This window comes from Salvelinus namaycush, chromosome 32 (assembly GCF_016432855.1).
Source record: "Salvelinus namaycush isolate Seneca chromosome 32, SaNama_1.0, whole genome shotgun sequence".
NCBI classification, from domain to species: domain Eukaryota; kingdom Metazoa; phylum Chordata; class Actinopteri; order Salmoniformes; family Salmonidae; genus Salvelinus; species Salvelinus namaycush.
In genome coordinates, this window is record NC_052338.1 from 3,225,701 (window position 1) to 3,247,064 (window position 21,364).

General features: G+C 41.9%; 1 protein-coding gene across 1 annotated transcript; it reads left to right on the plus strand.

The window, feature by feature from the left end:
* Positions 1 to 1,153: 1,153 nt before the first annotated feature.
* Positions 1,154 to 10,088, plus strand: LOC120027209 (homocysteine-responsive endoplasmic reticulum-resident ubiquitin-like domain member 2 protein). The gene is made up of 9 exons (XM_038972101.1): positions 1,154 to 1,331; positions 1,898 to 2,213; positions 3,876 to 3,953; positions 4,135 to 4,251; positions 6,549 to 6,673; positions 6,854 to 6,985; positions 7,427 to 7,717; positions 8,936 to 9,047; positions 9,279 to 10,088. The coding sequence occupies exons 2-9, from the start codon at positions 2,067 to 2,069 to the stop codon at positions 9,447 to 9,449; spliced, it is 1,173 nt and encodes a 390-aa protein (XP_038828029.1). The 5' UTR covers positions 1,154 to 1,331; positions 1,898 to 2,066; the 3' UTR covers positions 9,450 to 10,088.
* The last annotated feature ends 11,276 nt before the right edge of the window (positions 10,089 to 21,364 follow it).

A 21,364-nucleotide genomic window follows, 5' to 3' on the forward strand; every position in this document is an offset into this window, starting at 1 on the left:
CGACTGCACTTGAAGAAACTTTTAAAGTTCTTGAAATTTTCCAGATTGACTGACCTTCATGTCTTAATGTAATGAATGCCTGTCATTTCTCTTTGCTTATTTGAGCTGTTCTTTCCGTAACATGGACTTGGTCTTTTACCAAATAGGGCTATCGTCTGTATACCACCTCTACCCTGTCACAACACAACTGATTGGCTCAAACGCATTAAGGAAAGAAACTCCACAAATAAACTTTAACAAGACACACATTCTAATTGACATGCATTCCAGGTGACTACCTCATGAAGCTGGTTGAGAGAATGCCAATTCCCACACTGTAATTGTTTGGACACAAATACTCTCGCCGCATACCTCACATAGAAGATGGCGCTAATAGAGATGGCAGCTTTGCTTCAAGTCCTTAGGAAACTGTGCAGTATTTTGTTTTTTTATGTATTATTTCTTACATTGTTAGCTCTTTTTTATAACCATGTGTATGTGACCAATAAAATTACATTTCCAAGCTTCACATATTCTGGTAGTCTCCTAAAAAAAATATATAATATCGACAGCCTTTTCCCCTTCCTTCCATTTACCATACGGGTCAGGCGACGTGCACTCGTGGGTCCTCCTCGTCTTTTTCCAACGAGCCTCCAGCTATAACTCCTTTGGCAGGAGCCCTGCTCCATTACTTCTCTCGTGGATAATTGTGCCAGATCCAGTGCAAGCTTGTTCTGTTCTTCATCAACACAATTAACCAAAACAAGGCCGCTTCTAGTCACCTTGGTTGAATCCATCTTTCCCACTGCTTTCTTCACAATCCTTGATATCACAAATGGATTTCCCAAATGAATCTCCTTGTCCAAAAACGTAGTCCAATAACAAATGCATTATTGGACCGGTCCTTCAACTTTTGCTCGTTTTGTTCCATTCTTTGATTTCACTATTTTTCATTCATTGTCACACACTTCACTTGCCGCACTTTCAGATTCTAGCACAGTCGCCATTATCTCCCAACCACCACAATGTAAGAGTTCTAAACACGTAGCCCCTAACCTTAACCCATTGTAAATGTAAACTTCTATGGGGTATGGAAGTCCCAAGGATTCCGGTTAGCACGGACCATTCGATTATAAGAGTTCCGGATGTGGGAGGAACAGCTGTTTCGGACACGATGACGTATATCCGCTTTCTTTTAGCTATCGGCTGGCTAGCAAGCTAACAACAACAACCGTTCGGATATTCAGATTACATTGAAGGACTTGTAATTGAATTTCACAGGTGATCAAGGCAAAGTACAGTAATTGAGCTTTACAGGTGATCAAGGCTTAGTACAGCCCCTGGAAGCTAAGGTGGGTACAGACAGAACGTTGAGTTGAGGATAACTAAAGATAACTGTTGTTAGCTAGCTAACGAATGTTAACTCTGATAGCAAACTTCTGCTGGTAGTATAGGCTGGTACCGAGATAGCTAACAAACATCAAATATCCGTGCTAAATGAAATTGCAAGCTAACGTAAATTAGCTTGATTGTTTAATAAGTACTATCTAGGCTTGTCGATTAAGGCAGCCCCCCGCACCTCTCTGATTCAGAGGGGTTGGGTTAAATGAGGAAGACACATTTCAGTTGAATGCATTCAGTTGTACAACTGACTAGGTATCCCCCTTTCCCTTCCTTTCAGTGTCATAACTCAGAAGGGTCGCTTTATAAAAATAAAAAAAGTTACATATGGTAAATTCTTATTAGCCGTAGCCAGCTAACGTTCTAAGAAAGCACTATCAGAGATGTGATCCTCATTCCGCCTGACACTGTATGTTCTGACAAACCATAGCTAGGTATTGTAGTCTGTGCAAATCGAATCTACTTGCATAACACAGTGTAAACTTCCCCAAACAATGTGTCTTTCATCTTTTTTCAGGTTTCAATAGCGGTGACCAAGTATCAGCTAATGTTACATCTTGCAGCTGGATAGCATTTTGTAGTCGTCCGCATTGGAAGAGACCATTCTGTTGTTCCAGCTCAACATATCTGGGCTATGTGCAAGGCACCATAAGACTCCAAGAGGACACTAACAGATGGTGTAAAACATGGACCAGGGTGTTGCCGACAGTCCTGCTATCATTGTCATTAAGGCACCCAACCAGAAGTATGATGACCAGACAATCAACTGCTTCCTGAACTGGACAGTGGATCAACTAAAAACCCATATCTCACATGTGTATCCCAGTAAACCGGTGAGTAGGTTATGGCTTACGTACAGTGAGATTGGTCTCAGTTTTCATTTCCCTTGAGGTCTGTTCAGATCAATAATGTATATAAAAAATCATTGGTTCAGATGGGGATTGAACATTCAGTATAGAAATATATTGCATAGTAGATTCAATAAAATAGAACAATAGAGCCATCCATGTCTGATGTGGGATGTCTTGATTCTGAAATGCACTTCCCTGTTTACTTAACTTTTAAATTCTTGGAGGTTACAGCCATCTGGGACAATTTGTCGCTATCCCTGAAACATCATATAGGCAGACTGTCAGTAGCACAAATGTTAAACTAGCTACTGTTTTCCCACTGGGCATAAACTGGTTGAATCAACATTGTTTACATGTCATTTCAACCCCCCCAAAATCTGTGATGACTTTGAATTAACGTGGAAAACGAATTGGATTTGCAAAAAGTCCTCGACGTAGTCTTTTTTTCCCCCCACCCAAGTTTGAACCTAAATCCAATGACATGGTGAAATGTTTTGTTGATTTCACGTTGAATTCACTTTAGTTGATAACTCAACCAAATGTACATCAAAACTGACATCTGTGCCTGGGTTAGGCTACTGACATTGAACTGACATCTGGGTTAGGCCTACTTCTCCCTCAAATTTCCAGGGCTGCATTTGTATGCACAGTTACAGCAGCGAGGGTAGGCTATAAGTAGGATACATAGCCTAGTAGTCCAAGACTAATTTGAATTGAATCCTTTGTTTACGTGAATATTTTTCAATGAGTGGGCTTAATCCGATTAGTTGGAGAGAGAGAAACAGAACCTGGCTCGGTTTGTTTTGATGTGAATGAGCCAATTAGTAGTATAGGTTTATAAACCATGTCATGTGTTTTATTTACCTTGTTTATTTGTCTGTGAAAAAAGGACTGCAGAATACTGACAGTCTAACTAGCTTCATTTAGTCTTTGCTGAATTCACCATCACATGGATAAAGCAATAATGAAAGGTTGTGCTGGGCCTGTATTTGAAAAGATTCCTGTCTTGAAAGTGTGTAGATTTGACGTCAGGCTGGATGGAGGCCAGTGAGATTCCTTTGTTCTCTGATTTCCTTATGGTTCCTGCTCAGTAAACACTGAGCACTTAAAATCACTCTCGTCTGGTAATCTCAGTCTGTTGTGTGTTCTCCAACTTCTCTGGTTAGCGTCATCTACCACTGTTTACCATAATAGTTTTAACCAGGTGACAGCCTTCTTTGTTAAAGCTGCAATATGTAACTTTTTGGGTGACCTGACCAAATTCACATAGAAATGTGAGTTATAAATCTGTCATTCTCATTGAAAGCCAGTGTAAGAAGCGGTATATCTGTTCTATGTATGCTATTTCTTTGCTTCCCGGCGTTGTCATTACCCTACCCTACTAACCTAATCCTTGGTTTCCTAACACCTGTCGCAGGGATTTTTCTGCCATTGTAATCCTTGGGCGTACAGCCCAAGTGTTTTTTTCGGGCTACCTAAGCCCCCTTTTGATCCTGAAAAAAAACCTGTGTCAATCTGATTAACTAAACTGAGATTTAAGAGTACATGTGGCCAAATCGTTTTTCAAAACGTTCATAGATGACCAGCAGGGTCAGATAATAAATACGTTGTTCTATGTTCTGAACTGTCTGATTTTCATTGTAGAGCTCCAAAGACCAGAGGCTGGTGTATTCTGGGAAGCTGCTCTTGGATCACTTAACACTGAAAGATGTGCTCAGAAAGGTCTGTCTGCTGCATTCATTTTCTTATATTTCATCTTCACCTGATATTCTGTCCAGAGATTACGGCAGTGTATGCATTCATCTTAGATTACATTCTTAAAGTCAAGATGATTACTTTGACAATTGTAGTTTAATGCAATAGTGTGGCTGTCCGTGCTAATGGCCACGGATGACTCTTACAGCAGGATGAGTATCACATGGTCCACCTGGTGTGTGCATCACGCACCCCTCCTGGGTCCCCCAAGGTCCTCAGGAGCCACAGTAACAAGGCCACTGGAGTCCCATCTACTAGCTCCACGGTGAGTTACCGGTATGCATGCAACACCCATTGATTGCCACACATTTCATCATCCCAGCACACCTTGGGCTAGCCTGAGTGCCAGTCTGTTTGTGCTATCATGCCAACTCATTGTCATGCCAAAAATGGCTTGACAATGAGCTATGGAGATGACAAGAGCACAAACAGACCTGGCTTATCTAGGCCTACTTTCTATTGTAATCCACACCAGCTCCTGAGATGATTATACATACATACATACAGTTGAAGTTGGAAGTTTACATACACTTAGGTTGGAGTCATTAAAACTCGTTTTTCAACCACTCCACAAATTTCTTGTTAACAAACTATAGTTTTGGCAAGTCGGTTAGCACTTCTACTTTGGATCCCTACAAATCAGCTTGGCTAGACAATCTGGGCCCTCTCTTCATAAAATTATCCGCCACCATTGTTGCAACCCCTATTACTAGTCTGTTAAATCTCTCTTTCATATCGTCTGAGATTCTTAAAGATTGGAAAGCGGCCGCGATCATCCCTGTCTTCAAAAGGGGAGACACTCTAGACCCAAACTGTTACAGACCTATATCCATCCTGCCCTGCCTTTCTAAAGTCTTCGAAAGCCAAGTGAACAAACAGATCACCGACCATTTCGAATCCCACCGTACCTTTTCCGCTATGCAATCTGGTTTCCGAGCTGGTCATGGTTGCACCTCAGCCACGCTCAAGGTCCTAAACGATATCATAACCGCCATCGATAAAAGACAGTACTGTGCAGCCGTCTTCATCGACCTGGCCAAGGCTTTCGACTCTGTCAGTCACCGTATTCTTATCGGCAGACTCAACAACCTTGGTTTCTCTAATGACTGCCTCGCCTGGTTCACCAACTACTTCTCAGATAGAGTTCAGTGTGTCAAATCGGAGGGCCTGTTGTCCGGACCTCTTGCAGTCTCTATGGGGGTGCCACAGGGTTCAATTCTCGGGCCGACTCTTTTCTCTGTATATATCAATGATGTCGCTCTTGCTGCGGGTGATTCTTTGATCCCACTCTAAGCAGACGACACCATTCTGTATACATCTGGACCTTCGCTGGAAACTGTGTTAACAAACCTCCAAACGAGCTTCAACACAATACAACACTCCTTCCTTGGCCTCCAACTGCTCTTAAATGCTAGTAAAACGAAATGCATGCTCTTCAACCGATTGTTGCCCCCGCCCGCCCGCCCGACTATAGCATCACTACTCTGGATGGTTCTGACTTAGAATATGTGGACAACTGCAAATACCTAGGTGTCTGGTTAGACTGTAAACTCTCCTTCCAGACTCACATTAAGCATCTCCAATCCAAATGAAATCTAGAATCGGCTTCCTATTTCGCAACAAAGCCTCCTTCACTCATGCTGCCAAACATACCCTCGTAAAACTGATTATCCTACCGATTCTTGACTTCGGCGATGTCATTTACAAAATATCCTCCAACACTCTACTCAGCAAATTGGATGCAGTCTATCACAGTGCCATCCGTTTGGTCACCAAAGCCCCATATACTACCCACCACTGCGACCTGTATGCTCTCGTTGGCTGGTCCTCGCTACATATTCGTTGCCAAACCCACTGGCTCCAGGTCATCTTTAAGTCTTTGCTAGGTAAAGCTCCGCCTTATCTCAGCTCACTGGTCACCATAGCAACACCCATCCGTAGCACGCGCTCCAGCAGGTATATTTCACTGGTCATCCCCAAAGCCAACACCTATTTTGGCCGCTTTTCCTTTCAGCTCTCTGCTGCCAATGACTGGAACGAATTGCAAAAATTACTGAAGCTGGAGACTTATATCTCCCTCACTAACTTTAAGCGTCAGCTGTCAGAGCAGCTTACCGATCGCTTCAGCTGTACACAGTCCATCTGTAAATAGCCCATCCAACCAACTATCTACCTCATCCCCATATTTGTTTTTGTTTTTCTACTCTTTTGCACACCAGTATTTTCTACTTGCACATCCTCATCTTCACATATCACTCCAGTGTAAATTGCTAAATTGTAATCACTATTGGCCTATTTATTGCCTTACCTCCTTACTTCATTTTGCACACACTGTATACAGATTTTTCTATTGTGTTATTGACTGTACTTTTGTTTAACCCATGTGTAACTCGGTGTTGTTTTTGTCGCACTGCTTTGCTTTATCTTGGCCAGGTCGCAGTTGTAAATGAGAACTTGTTCTCAACTGGCCTACCTGGTTAAATAAAGGTGACATAAATTAAATTAAAAAAAAGTGGAGTTAGAGAAGTAAAATAATCCAAACGTATTTGTCTGTTTTCTCAGATGGGTCAGAGCCCCAGTGTCCCCTCCCAGAGTCAATCAACCTCCTCTGAAGAGAGCTTTGACGGGCTGAGACATCGGACAGGCCCCGCCCCTAACCATGCAGCACACCCTGCCTTTATGCAAGGGTAAGTCCTTATACACCAACACGGTTAGTTCTGGACACGTTATGATTGGCCAAGAGGTGAACTACTGTTGAGAGCTCTCAATTCATAATAGATTTTTGTGTGTTTTTATGTGTTAATGCGCTTGTTGTCTACGGGTAATGCCCAAATCCCTTACCCCGCAGCTGTGTACTTACTTTGCAGCTACATGTGGAACCAGTTCCCGCCACAGCAAGGCCCTCCCACCAACATGCCAGCCTACCCTGGCATACAGTACAATCCCATGACGCTGCTGTGGTGGCAGCAGGTGTACGCCCGGCAATACTACATGCACTAGTAAGTCTGCTGTCTCCCAATAACTGTGTGACAATATGCTCAATTACCCATGCTGTGTCATGGAATCACTGAGATTCAATCACAATTATCTCACTTTCACATGTTCTCTATATAAAACTAACCAGGTTCTCAGGTGGACGAATTATCTAACGCATGGAAAAAAGTCACGACCATGCTGATGGAACGAGGAAGTATCGGTACAATTTCATAATTGTCGACAGAAAATGTTTGTTCGACATGGGATCTTTTTGTGTCGTGAAAATGAATAGTGCGATAAATTGCGGTGGAAACGCCTTCATGCACAAATATTGTTTTTATGTGGATTTTATAATATTCGCATGAAATCTGTCAACAATTAGATGGAAAACTAACTACTAATCCAGATTCTCTTTACATGAATTTCTCTCTCCTTTCTCTCTGTCTCTCTCCCTCGCCCTTCAGTCAGATGTTGGCTGCCTCGTCTCACCATCTCAGGCCTGACCTGCTCTTGGCCCAGCCTGGCCAATCAGATCCTCTGAACCCGCCTCCCCCAGAGGAGCGCCATGGCAACCCCAACATCCAGTTGAATGCCCAGGGAGCGGAGGCGCTGCTGAACGAGGAGGATCAGAACTGTGATTGGCTGGACTGGGTGTACACTGTGTCACGCGCCGCCATCTTGCTCAGCATAGTCTACTTTTACTCATCCTTTAGCCGCTTCGTCATGGTGATTGGTGCCATGTTGCTGCTATACCTGTGAGTATTCCCATGCACCCTCTCAAATTAATGCTGTGTGTCCCTTTTAGCGGTGACATACTAGACTGGCCCCAGAACTCGATGTATGTGCTGTCTTGCCAATATCCAAAGAGATAGCTATACAGCTCTGGGACCAGGATCTTTCCATGACCGACTGACCAAATGAAAGCTATGATCCCTTATTGATGTTACCTGTTAAATGGGCTCCCGAGTGGCGCAGCGGTCTAAGGCACAGCAGTCCCTGGTTCTAATCCAGACTGCATCACATCCGGCCGTGATTGGGAGTCCCATAGGGCGGCGCACAATTGGCCCAGCGTCGTCCGCGTTTCACCCATTTTACATTTTACATTTACATTTTACGTCATTTAGCAGACGCTCTTATCCAGAGCGACTTACAACTTACAAATTGGAACTAGGCAAGTCAGTTAAGAACAAATTCTTATTTACAATGACGGCCTAGGAACAGTGGGTTAACTGCCTTGTTCAGGGGCAGAACGACAGGTTTTTACCTTGTCAGCTCGGGGATTCGATCTTGCAACCTTTCGGTTACAAGTCCAACGCTCTAACCACTAGGCTACCTGTCACCCGGCCGTCATTGTAAATAAGAATTTGTTCTTAACTGACTTGCCTAGTTTAATTTTAAAAATCCACTTCAATCAGTGTAGAAAAAGGGAAGGAGACTGATTTTTAAGCCTTGAGACAATTGTGGCATGGATTGTGTATGTGTGCCATTCTGAGGGTGAATGGGCAAGACAAAAAATGTGAGTGCCTTTAAACGGGGTATTTAAACGGGGAACTGCAACGCTGCTGGGTTTTTCACCCTCAACAGTTTCCAGTGTGTATCAAGAATGTTCCACCACACAAAGGACATCCAGACAATTCGACACAACTGTGAGAAGCATTGGAGTCAACATGGGCCAGCCTCCCTGTGGAACGTTTTCAACATCTTGTAGAGTCCATTTCCCAATGAATTGAGGCTGTTCTGAGGGCAAAAGGGGGTGCAACTCAATATTAGCAAAGGTGTTCCTAATGTTTAGTATACTCAGTGTATTTGTACAAATTGTGTAAATGGAAAGTGAGTTCTGAATACTTTATTTTAACCCTATACCTTTCTTTTCTGGTCTTCTTGGCTCTTTGACCCAACAAATGTGTTGTGAAATGGTCACCTATTATGTATCACAGGGTTTGTTATTGGCTGTTTCTCTGTGTTTTCGTTAGGCACCAAGCAGAGTGGTTCCCCTTTAACCTGGAGAACGAACTTCAGAACCCTGGGGACGGGCCCCACCAGGATGAGATGGAGGCTGACCTTCATCATGACCTCCAAGAGACGGTAGGTCATCTGCAACCTCTGACCTTTTACCTTTAGTTTAAGTGCTTTTGAATGTCAGGACAGAACCCCTGGAATGATACAGTAATTTAATTTGCAATAGCAGTGATGCATGATTTATGTAATGCTTGTCTGGTAACGTAATATGGCATTGCTATGGTGAATGATTACAATTGTAAGACGGGGGGAAAAAATCTATCCAGTTTTGCAGTTTGTGTTGTTTGACCTACACAGGAGCGGGTGATGGATGACGGCTTAGGGGATGATGATGCGGACAGTGGAGAGGAAGGACCAGAGGATCCCAATGGTATTCCCCATGTTGGCTTCCTCAATACAACTTGGTCATTTATTGTCACGTTCTTCATGTCTCTTATACCTGAGGGGCCCCCCAATGCTGCCAACTGAGGCAATGAGCCATGGAAGTCAGAATGGCACTAGTGACTGGACTGAATACACTATCTTAGTATGCCCAGTGAGTTCACCCCTAGGTCTACACAATCATTGTACATCTACCTGATCACAGGACACTACCGAAGAACTGAATGGTCACAGACAAAAAGGTTTTGAAGTGAACAACAGAATGACACTGGGGGAAAATGACATAATTTGAAACTTTCAATATCATGAGATCTAAATATTCTTCAGTATAATCTTCTCGGTCGTTGTAGTATAGGAAACTATGACTTGTAAGAAGACGGAGAACATTTATCCCTGTGTAATATTATCTGTTTAATACAATGATAATTAGCCCTATTTCTGTGTGAAAGAATGATCAAGTATGTAATGTCTGTATAGTTGCAATAATTGTTAAATTGTATAATAAGTGTATTATGTTAATATAAACTTCAAGCAATCAGTTAGAAAGTACCCTAAATCATATTTGTTATGATGTGTTTGGCGCGTAATCTGTTCAAATGGAACCTTGTGTCGTTCGTTTGTTGGTAACGGTCGTGAGCATCAGATACATGCTCGAGCTCAAGCATGATTGAAAACAGACAACTTTTTTTTTTAAATAAAATATTTTATCCAGTATAAAAAAACATATATTATTGTTTTTTTATATGAATTACTATAACAATGGTGCAGTAAAACCGTCCTGATACTGGGTTTCCATGGTTACTAAATAAATTGCGGCGCGTCCTCTGAAGTTGAGTGTCACAAAAAATGCTTGCTAGTTAGCAAACTAACGTTAGCTCATTACTTCGAAGTTTGACAAAGAAAATAACCGGTTGAAAATACTGAAACGAGTTGCCAAGCTGGTATCTCTGGCAATTATGTAATTTTTTGAGGCATTATCGGACTCGGGAGTCTGAACCTGAAGACTCGATCAGGACCAATTTTAGTTATGAAAGGGACGATGAGTAATTGTTACAATCAACCGAAGTCATCCGGAATGGTGGAAAGGGTAAAGGCATTGAATTTGCATTGAATTTGGCCGTCATGTCAACAAACGACAGGCACGGAAATGTGTTTCTCTCAACTGAGTTTTGCAAACCAAAGAAGATGGGAGTTGACGTGTCTGTTTTCATCAGAGATAAACTAGACCTAACTACGACGCAACGCGAAGTGCCTGGACACAGCCCTTAACCGTGGTATATTGGCCATATATACCAACGTAATTAGAGCAGTAAAAATACATGTTTTGTCATACCCGTGGTATACGGTCTGATATACCATATACCACAAACACCCGAGGTGCCTTATTGCTATTATAAACTGTTTACCAACGTAATTAGAGCAGTACAAATAAATGTTTTGTCACGCGCGTTGTATACGGTCTGAAATACCACGTCTGTCAGCCGATCAGCATTCAGGGCTCGAACTACCCAGTTTATAATTATTAGTAGCCTATGACTGTCAGTGAGCATTCATTAATTTGATGACAAACCGGTGTGCCCCTTTTGACAGCTGTCTTGGTTGGACTTCTACATTGGTAGGGTCAATATGCAGGTACTGTATGTAGGCTATAACCTAGCTACTGTGCCTCGGCAGTCAATGGCCTGATGCAGAAATGTGAAGGTAATTAGTCTATTGCAGTGATTCCCCGCTCCCCCAAAAGAAACTCAGTCCAGCTTTAAACTTACTCTTGAAAGTTGTAATAGTAGAATGCACGAGGTGCAATTTCGAAATTGGGTAGTGCATCATCAGTTCATCTTGTAATGCATACCTTAGAGAGCTATTTATAGAAATGTCCAGATCAACTAGCCCATGTCAGCTAACGTCTTTTTAGCCCATAGGTATTGCTGTAAACATTTTGTTGGTTTTATTTGTCAGGATCTGTATTATTCCTATTTCAAGTTCTTCATCAAAGCACCATCCTATTTGTATTGGCTCCACCTGATCATGGAGTACCCTCTTGTGATCAATGCTCTGAAGAGGCTCAATCTGTTCTCAGAGGCACTGTAGGAGTTGGAACGATCTGGTATTATTTTGCTAGCAAGAATGTATCATTTTGTAAATATGCAAGTGCAGATATTTATTTATTTCACCAAACAAAGACAAAGGAGAAACAATGGCTACCATTTAATTTAGATTATTTTTTTTCGCTGGGTCTCGTTTTTTCAGAGTTCCCAGTTGTCTTGAGCGCACCGAAGTCTGAGATATGCGAGTTCCCAGTTGTTTTGAAGACAGTATTAATCTCAGCGGAGGGAAGGAGAGAGCAGCAGAGGGTCCGCCTCTCATGGTCCCTGCTCTCTCCTTCCTTTCCTGTGGTGAGATTGACCAGAGAGAGGTTACGCTGTCTTGCACCTGATGGCGAAACTCGAGTCGCACCGCATCTGCATCTACATTTGCATCTGCCTCATTCACAAATAAAACATTTTCCTATGACCAGAGAAAGTGAAATATTCCTCTATATTGAAATAGACACGACGAACTGCTAATAATAATGAAAACGCAGCGCTATCGATACACTTGGCTACTTATTCATTGCAGCGGCAGCACAATTGGAAGTAGGGAGAAGCGCGTTTTATGTTTTGCAATAGTGTTGAAGTAAAACAGTGTTGACTGTGCTGAATAAAAACTTAAACATGAACTCACTCGTAAAAAGTGCAGCTCTTTGCTGTATGCTTTGACAGTTTCTCTCTGGTCATGGTTTTAAAGGTTATGAAATCTCACAGTCTAGTATCAAACTTTGCTTTGGCTGGGGTCGTGGAAGCTGCAGGCATGGTGATTTGAGCTATCCGATTGGCCAGCGCTGTAGGCACACTCGAAAGAGTTTGTCTTTTCAGACAAATGAAATGGTCCAAAAGGGAAACACTTTGCTTACCGGGTGCGCAGGGCTTCTGAATCAAGTGAACCTACCGCCAACAGCGCAAAAAAAAAAAATATGTTTGTTGATCAACTATGAATGCCTAGAAGATCGACCAGTCGATGACCACTGGTTTGTTGTAAGCCATGACAAGTAGTGGCATGATGGCACAAACAGACAGGTACCCAGGCTAGTTTCTCCCTATGGTACTCCATAAAACCATGGTCTTTGGTATCCATGCTGTTTTGGTGCCCCTTTTTTGGGGGGGGTGGTCCTTTCCAGTGGCAGTTGTCTTGGAGGTGTCATCAACGTCCTGTGTCTCTTCTTCAACTATGGAGAAGTAAGAGAGAGTTTTGCACTTTGGAGCTGTGTACTGTGTGAAATCCATGTGAAAGTTTCCTCACTTGGGGCTCCCGAGTGATGCAGAGGTCTAAGGCACTGCATCTCAGTGCTAGAGCCATCACTACAGGCCCTGGTTCGATTCCAGGCTGTATCACAACTGGCCATGATTGGGAGTCCCATAGGGTGGCTCACAATTGACCCAGCATCGTCCGGGTTAGAGTTTGGCCGGGGTAGGCCGTCAATCTAAATAAGAATTTGTTCTTAACTGATTTGCCTAGTTAAATAAAGGTAAAATTAAATTGAAAAAATTCATGTTTTGTTGAGATTCATGTAAATTGATTGTTGTAAACAGTGTATGGAAACTCTATCTTAGATCCTCATGGGGGTTGGCTGGTGGTGAATGCTATCTCAACTAGGGATGCACGATATATAGGTGAACATATCGGAATCGGACGATATTAGCTAAAAATGCCAACATCGGTATCGGTCTGATGTCTAGTTTAACGCCGATGTTAAATATCTACCGTGCATACCTATATAACATAGGTACATAACGTAATGAGTTGAGCAGTCATTTGAAAGAGTAAGAACATTTCAGTGAGACAACTCAAAGGCGAAATCCATTAAAGCCAAGATAATGTAATTCGTTGACCTTGACAATCAACCGTTCTCTGTCGTGGGTGATGTTGGCTTTTGCCGACTGGTCGAGCACTGGTGCACACTACCAAGTGCGCTATTTTTCAGATGTTGCCCTAACAGAGTTACACAGTAATAGCGTCACTGCTATTAACTTCACGACATACATACTATGGAACGCTGTTTGGGTATCAAAAAGGATACAGTAGCACTGTCAAAGCTGTACAAAAAAGTCTGCAAACACCGGCCATGAACGATGTTATTTACAATACCGCGTTGGTAATAAAGCATAATTTGTTCGACCACAACTTCTGGGGTAGCTAGCTTTAGCTTGATACCTAGCTAGCACCAATACAACCAGCCTGAAAACAATGACCAGTAGAAACTGCAGTCATTTTCATTATTCTTATCAATGATTTAGGAATCCTTGTGAGAAAGTATTAGCTAGGTTGCCACTTGTTGTTTGCCCAGTCAAATTTAACTTCAGTTCATGAAAATAAATAGCTAGCCAGCTACTTAACCCTGTTGCCCAAAGCTAACGTTATAAGCAGCCAGCTAGCTTCATCTGGCTAGTGATGCTCGACCAGACCAGGTTATGTGTTGTGAAGCTAGCCACAGTAAGGATTAGGCACAATAGTGGAATTTGCGGGTTGCCTTCAAAATAAAAGTATGTCATTGACAGTGATGCAAATTAATAAAAAAAGTAGAATTATGCCATACTTTCCACTATTGTGGCTAATTCTTATTGTGGCTAGCTTCACATAGATGGGTCCGACCACCATTAATCAAATAAGAACTGTTTTATAAATTAGGATTATTTTAGATGATGACACTTAGCTATATAGTCAGCTAGCTAACTATAGCTACTGAAACAGATTATGTCCTTTTGATATGTTTTTGGGGAAGAACATTGTTTGCATCCATGAGCTAGCTAGGTTTTTTTTATGACCAGCACTATAGGTGCGCAGGACAACTTTACCAGCATCATAGCATATGTATAGATGAATCGTTACATATGAAATACGAGTGATAGTGTAATAACTACGTGAAAAAATTATGAACGTGTTAAATTATTTATGTGATGTGCTGTCATATTCAGGTCCTGGTTGGTCGTACCTCCCGGGTGGCGCAGTGGTCTAGGGCACTGCAACGCAGTGCTAGCTGCGCCACCAGAGTCTCTGGGTTCGCACCCAGGCTCTGTCGCAGCCGGCCGCAACCGGGAGGTCCGTGGGGCGACGCACAATTGGCATAGCGTCGTCCGGGTTAGGGAGGGTTTGGCCGGTAGGGATATCCTTGTCTCAGTATGTAAAAAAATTAATAAAATGTATGCACTCTACTGTAAGTCGCTCTGGATAAGAGCGTCTGCTAAATGACTAAAATGTTTAAAAAAAATGTCAACAAGCTTATTTGACACTCAAATAGTGTTATTTGAAGTGTATCTTTTTTGACGCGCAAAGTAGCAAACGGTGTTCCATAGAAATCCTGGTAAGAATGAAAGGACTGAACAGCAAGTAAGTGAAAGAAATAGGTTTTGATTATGTTTTACTGGTAATGGGGACATACTGTACATAAATGCCAACAAATAACTTGTTGGTCAGTGTGGTGTGTGTGTGTGTGTAACCTTTATTTAACTAGGCAAGTCAGTTAAGAACAAATTATTATTTACAATGACGGCCCGAACAATGCTGGGCCAATTGTGTGCCGCCCTATGGGACTCCCAATCATGGCCGGATGTGATACAGCCTGGATTCGAACCAAGGACTGCAGTTACACCTCTTGCACTGAGATGCAGTGCCTTAGACCGCTGCGTCCGTGTGTGTGTGTTAACTATTTAACTGTACTAGAATGCTTAAAAGGCCGCAAAAAAATGTAATATCGGTATCATTTTTTTTGGCAAGGAAAATATTGGATATCGGTATCGGCCAAAAATATATCAGTGCATAATCTCAACTCATGCTATGTATTCCAGAGCACTCGGGTCATGTGGACTCCACCGCTGAGGGAGAGCTTCTCCTATCCCTTCTTTGTCCTGCAGATGCTGCTGTGAACACGTATTTTCAGTTCACATGCCATTCATCTTAACTATTTATAACCATCTTGGGCTTCACCACTCTTTTCAAAACCCTATTTATGTTTTATAGATACATATTCAGTTAGATATATATTCACTTAGATAAATGAATACATGTCACTGATGATTCATGCAAATAATAGTGTTGTCTTTGCACCATTTTGTAGGCATTCCAACCCTGGAGGAAGATCCCTAGTAATTTTTGGTGCTTGCAATGTGTTGTTCCTTCCCCCTTGGCCATTTGCCCAATTTGTTTTGCTAACTCAGGTAAATAAATCCACACACTGAGGTAAAAACGCATACCTGGGATGTACCAGTCAATTTTCAAGATTCTGTTTATGTACTGAAGATCCTCAGCTGTACAGTAGAGTTCCGTGACAATACATTGAAATGCTTATGTTGTCTGTCTCTTCAGGTTGCATGTCTGTTTGCCTGTTATTTGATGGGCTATCTCCACTGCCAAGATGACGTCACTACTTGTTGTGCACCTGGTATTACTACTGAATTGATATTTAGACAGACTTGTCACAGGATTAAGAAACATACTGTTATCTGCTGTTGTTGTGAAATTATCAGTATAGTTCCAACATTAACATTTTGAATAAATGATGGTTTGATGATGGATCAATGTATTTTGATTTGATCAAATGTTATTTATTTCTCTCTCTAGGCTTCACTTGCCATCTGCTTTATGTTGTTTAGGAATTTGGCACTTTGACATCCTTTTACACTTCTTCCCTGGTTGCTGGTTGGGTGAGTAGACTAGGAAATAGACTGAAATGCTTGCTAGTTAGCAAACTAACGTTAGCTCATTACTTCGAAGTTTGACAAAGAAAATACGCCGGTTGAAGAATACTGAAACGAGTTGCCAAGCTGGTATCTCTGGCAATTATGTAATTCTTTGAGGCATTATCGGACTCGGAGTCTGAACCTGAAGACTCGATCAGGCCCAATTTTAGTTCTGAAAGGGACGATGAGTAATTGTTACAATCAACCGAAGTCATCCGGAATGGTGGAAAGGGTAAAGGCATTGAATTTGCATTGAATTTGGCCGTCATGTCAACAAACGACAGGCACGGAAATGTGTTTCTCTCAACTGAGTTTTGCAAACCAAAGAAGATGGGAGTTGACGTCTCTGTTTTCATCAGAGATAAACTAGGCCTAACTACGACGCAACGCGAAGTGCCTGGACACAGCCCTTAACCGTGGTATATTGGCCATATATACCAACGTAATTAGAGCAGTAAAAATACATGTTTTGTCATACCCGTGGTATACGGTCTGATATACCATATACCACAAACACCCGAGGTGCCTTATTGCTATTATAAACTGTTTACCAACGTAATTAGAGCAGTACAAATAAATGTTTTGTCACACGCGTTGTATATGCCCAGGGACAAGTGTCATTTCGTCACACTCATTCCTGTACGGTGGTGTTTTCTAGGCCATCATCGCACTGAGAAACGATGTCGCACGAGTCTGCAAACCTGGAATCGTCACAATTGCAGTTATTTAGTTATATTCTGTGGTAAATTGGTGAAATTACGTTCCTCAGAATTTGACATTTTTTTGTGACCTTTTTCAAGAGAGATCTATTGAATTCCAATGGTATGATAGCATCCCAAAGGTCTCAACTCTATACCCCCAATGTAACACCTGGTAACATGCAATTACATACAGACTATTGGGAAAGTATTCAGACCCCTTCTCTTTTTCCAAATTTAGTTACATTACAGCCTTATTATAAAATTGATGAAATTTGTTTTTTTTTCCTCATCAATCTACACACAATACCCCATAATGACAAAGCGAAAACAGGTTCTTAGAAAGTTTAGCAAATTTATAAAAAATATAAAAAAATTAAATACCTTATTTACATAAGTATTCAGACCCTTTGATATGAGACTAGAAATTTAGCTCAGGTGCATCCTGTTTCCATTGATCATCCTTGAGATGTTTCTACAACTTGATTGGAGTCCACCTGTGGTAAATTCAATTGATTGGACATGATTTGGAAAGGCACACGTCTATATAAGGTATGACAGTGCATGTCAGAGCAAAAACCAAGCCATGAGGTCAAAGGAATTGTCCGTAGAGCTCCGAGACAGGTTTGTGTCGAGGCACAGATCTGAAGATGGGTACCAAAAAAATGTCTGCAGCATTGATGGTCCCCAAGAACAAAATGGCCTCCATCATTCTTAAATTGAAGAAGTTTGGAGCCACCAAGACTCTTCCTAGAGTTAGCTACCTGGCCAAACTGAGCAATTTGCAGAGAAGGCCCTGATGGTCACTCTGACAGACCTCCAGAGTTCCTCTGTGGAGATGGGAGAGCCTTCCAGAAGGACAACCATCTCTGCAGCACTCCACCAATCAGGCCTGGTAGAGTGGCCAGATGGAAGCCACTCCTCAGTAAAAGGCACATCACAGACCGCTTGGAGTTTTCCAAAAGGCATCCAAAGGACTCTCAGACCACGAGAAACAAGATTTTCTGGTCTGATGAAACCAAGATTGAACTCTTTGGCCTGAATGCCAAGTGTCACGTTTGGATGAAACCTGGCACCATCGCTATGATGAAGCATGGTGATAGCAGCATCATGCTCTGGGGATATTTTTCAGCGGCAGGGACTGGGAGACTGGGCCAACTTTGATTTGAGGGAGACATGGTGGAGTGGTAACGCGCGTGTAAGCAGTTGCTCCCGACGCCACTTGGGTACACTGCAGCATCCACCGAGAGGCTCTTGCTGCCAAGGCCTGACAGCTTGAAAGACGTTTTGGACACTACAGTGAAAATGGTTAACTTTGTTAAAGCAAGGCCCCTGAACTCTCGTGTATTTTCTGCATTATGCAATGATATGAGCAGAGACCATGTAACGCTTTTACAACATTTACAACGTGCGCTGGTTATCAAGGGGCAAAGTATTGACAATTTTTTTTGGAATAGAGAGACGAGCTTAAAGTTTTCTTTACTGACCATAATTTTCACTTGTCTGACCACTTGCATGATAACGAGTTTCTCACACGACTGGCCTATCTGGGTGATACTTTTTCTCGTCTGAATGATCTGAATCTAGGATTATAGGGACTCTCCGCAACTATATTCAATGTGCGGGACAAAATTGAGGCTATGATTAAGAAGTTAGAGCTCTTTTCTTTCTGCAATTAGCTAATTTTGCTAGCATGTGTAGTACACGTGTCCAAACGCTCGCGCAGATGCAGGCAAACGTCGGACGAAAACTTCAAAAAGTTATATTCCAGGTCGAATAAACTGGTCAAACTTAGTAGAGAATCAATCTTCAGGATGTTGTTATCATTTATATCCAATAAGGTTCCAACCGGAGAATTCTTTTCAGTCTCTATAAGTAATGGAACGCATGACGGTATAATGAGGAAAGCGCGTGACCAAGAACTGGCAATCTGCCAGACCACTGACTCATTCCCCTCCCATCCGGTCCCACAACACAGCATAAGCTTCATTACACATACTACTGACTGTTGACATCTAGTGGAAGGCGTATGAAGTGCAAACAGATCCATATATTACAGGGAATTGAATAGACGATGACTTTAACAACGACCACTCTCAGAATTTTCACTTCCTGTTTGGATTTTTTCTCAGGTTTTTGCCTGCCATATGAGTTCTGTTATACTCACAGACATCATTCAAACAGTTTTAGAAACTTCAGAGTGTTTTATATCAAATAGTAATAATAATATGCATATATTAGCATGTGGGACAGAGTAGGAGGCAGTTCACTATGGGCACGAAATGCATCCAAAAGTGAAAATGCTGCTCCCTATACCAAAGAAGTTAACAAGGACAACACACAGGTCTTTCCATCATTGTATAATTTTTTGTGTGCAAATGAACTCAAGCTTACGGACAATGTCAAATGTGATATAGCGAAGCACCTGAGTGAGTTGGATGCACAATTACGCAGGTACTTTCTCGAAACGGACGACACAAACAACTGGATTCGTTATCCCTTTCATGTCCTGCCTCCAGTCCACTTACCGATATCTGAACAAGAGAGCCTCATCGAAATTGCAACAAGCAGTTCTGTGAAAATTGAATTTAATCAGAAGCCACTGCCAGATTTCTGGATAGGTCTGCTCTCATTTTCTTGCCTTGGCAAATCTCGCTGTTAAGACACTGCCCTTTGCAACCACATACCTATGTGAGAGTTGATTCTCAGCCATCACTAGCATGAAAACCAAATACAGGCACAGACTGTGTGGGAAATTATTTAAGACAGACTCTCCAATACAACCCAACATTGCAGTCATGTGCATCCTTTCAAGCACACCCTTCTCATTAACCTGTGGTGAGTTATTCACAATTTTTGATGAACAAATAAGGTTTTATATGTAAGATGGCTAAATAAAGAGCAAAATGATTGATTATTATTATTTGTGCCCTGGTCCTATAAGAGCTCTTTGTCACTTCCCACGAGCCGGGTTGTGACAAAAACTCACACTCATTCTTATGTTTAATAAATGTATCGGATAGTGTGTGTGTTGCAGGCTTACAATGATGTCAAAAAACAACATTTGAGAGTGCGCTGACCAAGGTGCTAGAGGGGGTACGCAGCTGGAGGTTGAATGTTTGGGACTATAAAAAGTTTGGGAACCACCGGTCTAGAATGTCATTGTATGCTGTAGCGTTAAGATTTCCCTTCACTGGAACTAAGGGGCCTAGCCCGAACCATGAAAAACAGCCCCAGACCATTATTCCTCCTCCATCAAACCTTACAATTGGCACTATGCATTAGGGCAGTTAACGTTCTCCTGGCATCCGCCAAACCCAGATTAGTCCATCGGACTGCCAGATGGTGAAGCGTGATTCATCACGCCAGAGAACGCGTTTCCATTGCTCCGGAGTCCAATGGCTGCGAGCTTTACACCACTCCAGCCGACGCTTGGCATTGTGCATCGTGATCTTAGGCTTGTGTGCGGCTGCTCGGCCATGGAAACCCATTTCATGAAGCTCCCAACGAACAGTTCTTGTGCTGATGTTGCTTCCAGAGGCAGTTTGGAACGAACAGTTTGTAGTGAGTGTTGCAACCGAGGACAGATTTTTACGCGCTGGGCGCGTCAGCACTCGTCTGTCCCATTCTGCGTGTGTGGCCTACCACTTCCTGGCTGAGCCGTTGTTGCTCCTAGACGTTTCCACTTCACAATAACAGCACTTACAGAGTGTGCAACGCTGTCAAGGCAAAGGGTGGCTACTTTGAAGAATCTAAAATATATGTTGATTTGTTTAACACTTTTTTGGTTACTACATGTTTTCAAATGTGTTATTTCATAGTTTTTATGTCTTCAGTATTATTCTACAATGTAGAAGATAGTAAAAATAAAGAAAAACCTTGAATGAGTCGGTGTGCCCAAACTTTTGGCTAGTACTGTATGTAAATGTGATATTTCTGTTTTTTATTTTTAATAAATTAGCAACAATTCTAGAAACCAGTTTTTGCTTTGCCATTATGGGGTATTTTGTGTAGACTGATGAGGGAAAAAAATATTTAATCAATTTTAGAACAAGGCTGTAACGTAACAAAATGTGGAAGAAGTCAAGGGGTACGAATACTTTCCGAAGGCACTGTAGGTCATTTATTTTCCTTTCACACACGTTTCCCTTGACCACACATAAGGTTCTGAGCTTTTACCACCACCTGCGTTTGACCTTGGCTCTACCTCGGTTGTCATGGAATATATTTTGATTTGTTTAACACTTTTTTGGTTACTACATAATTCCATATGTGTTATTTCAAAGTTTTGATGTCTTCCCTTTGTCTAGTACAAATAAAGAAAAACCCTTGAATGAGTAGGTGTATCCAAACTTTTGACTGGTACTGTATATAAATAAAATGTTACTCATTGTGTATATATTCCTTGTTATTATTTTTCTATTTCTATATATTTTTCTCTGCATTGTTGGGAAGTAAGCATTTCACTGTTAGTCTACACCTGTAGTTTACGAAGCATGTGACAAATACGTTTTGCAATAGAAAATGAAAACAA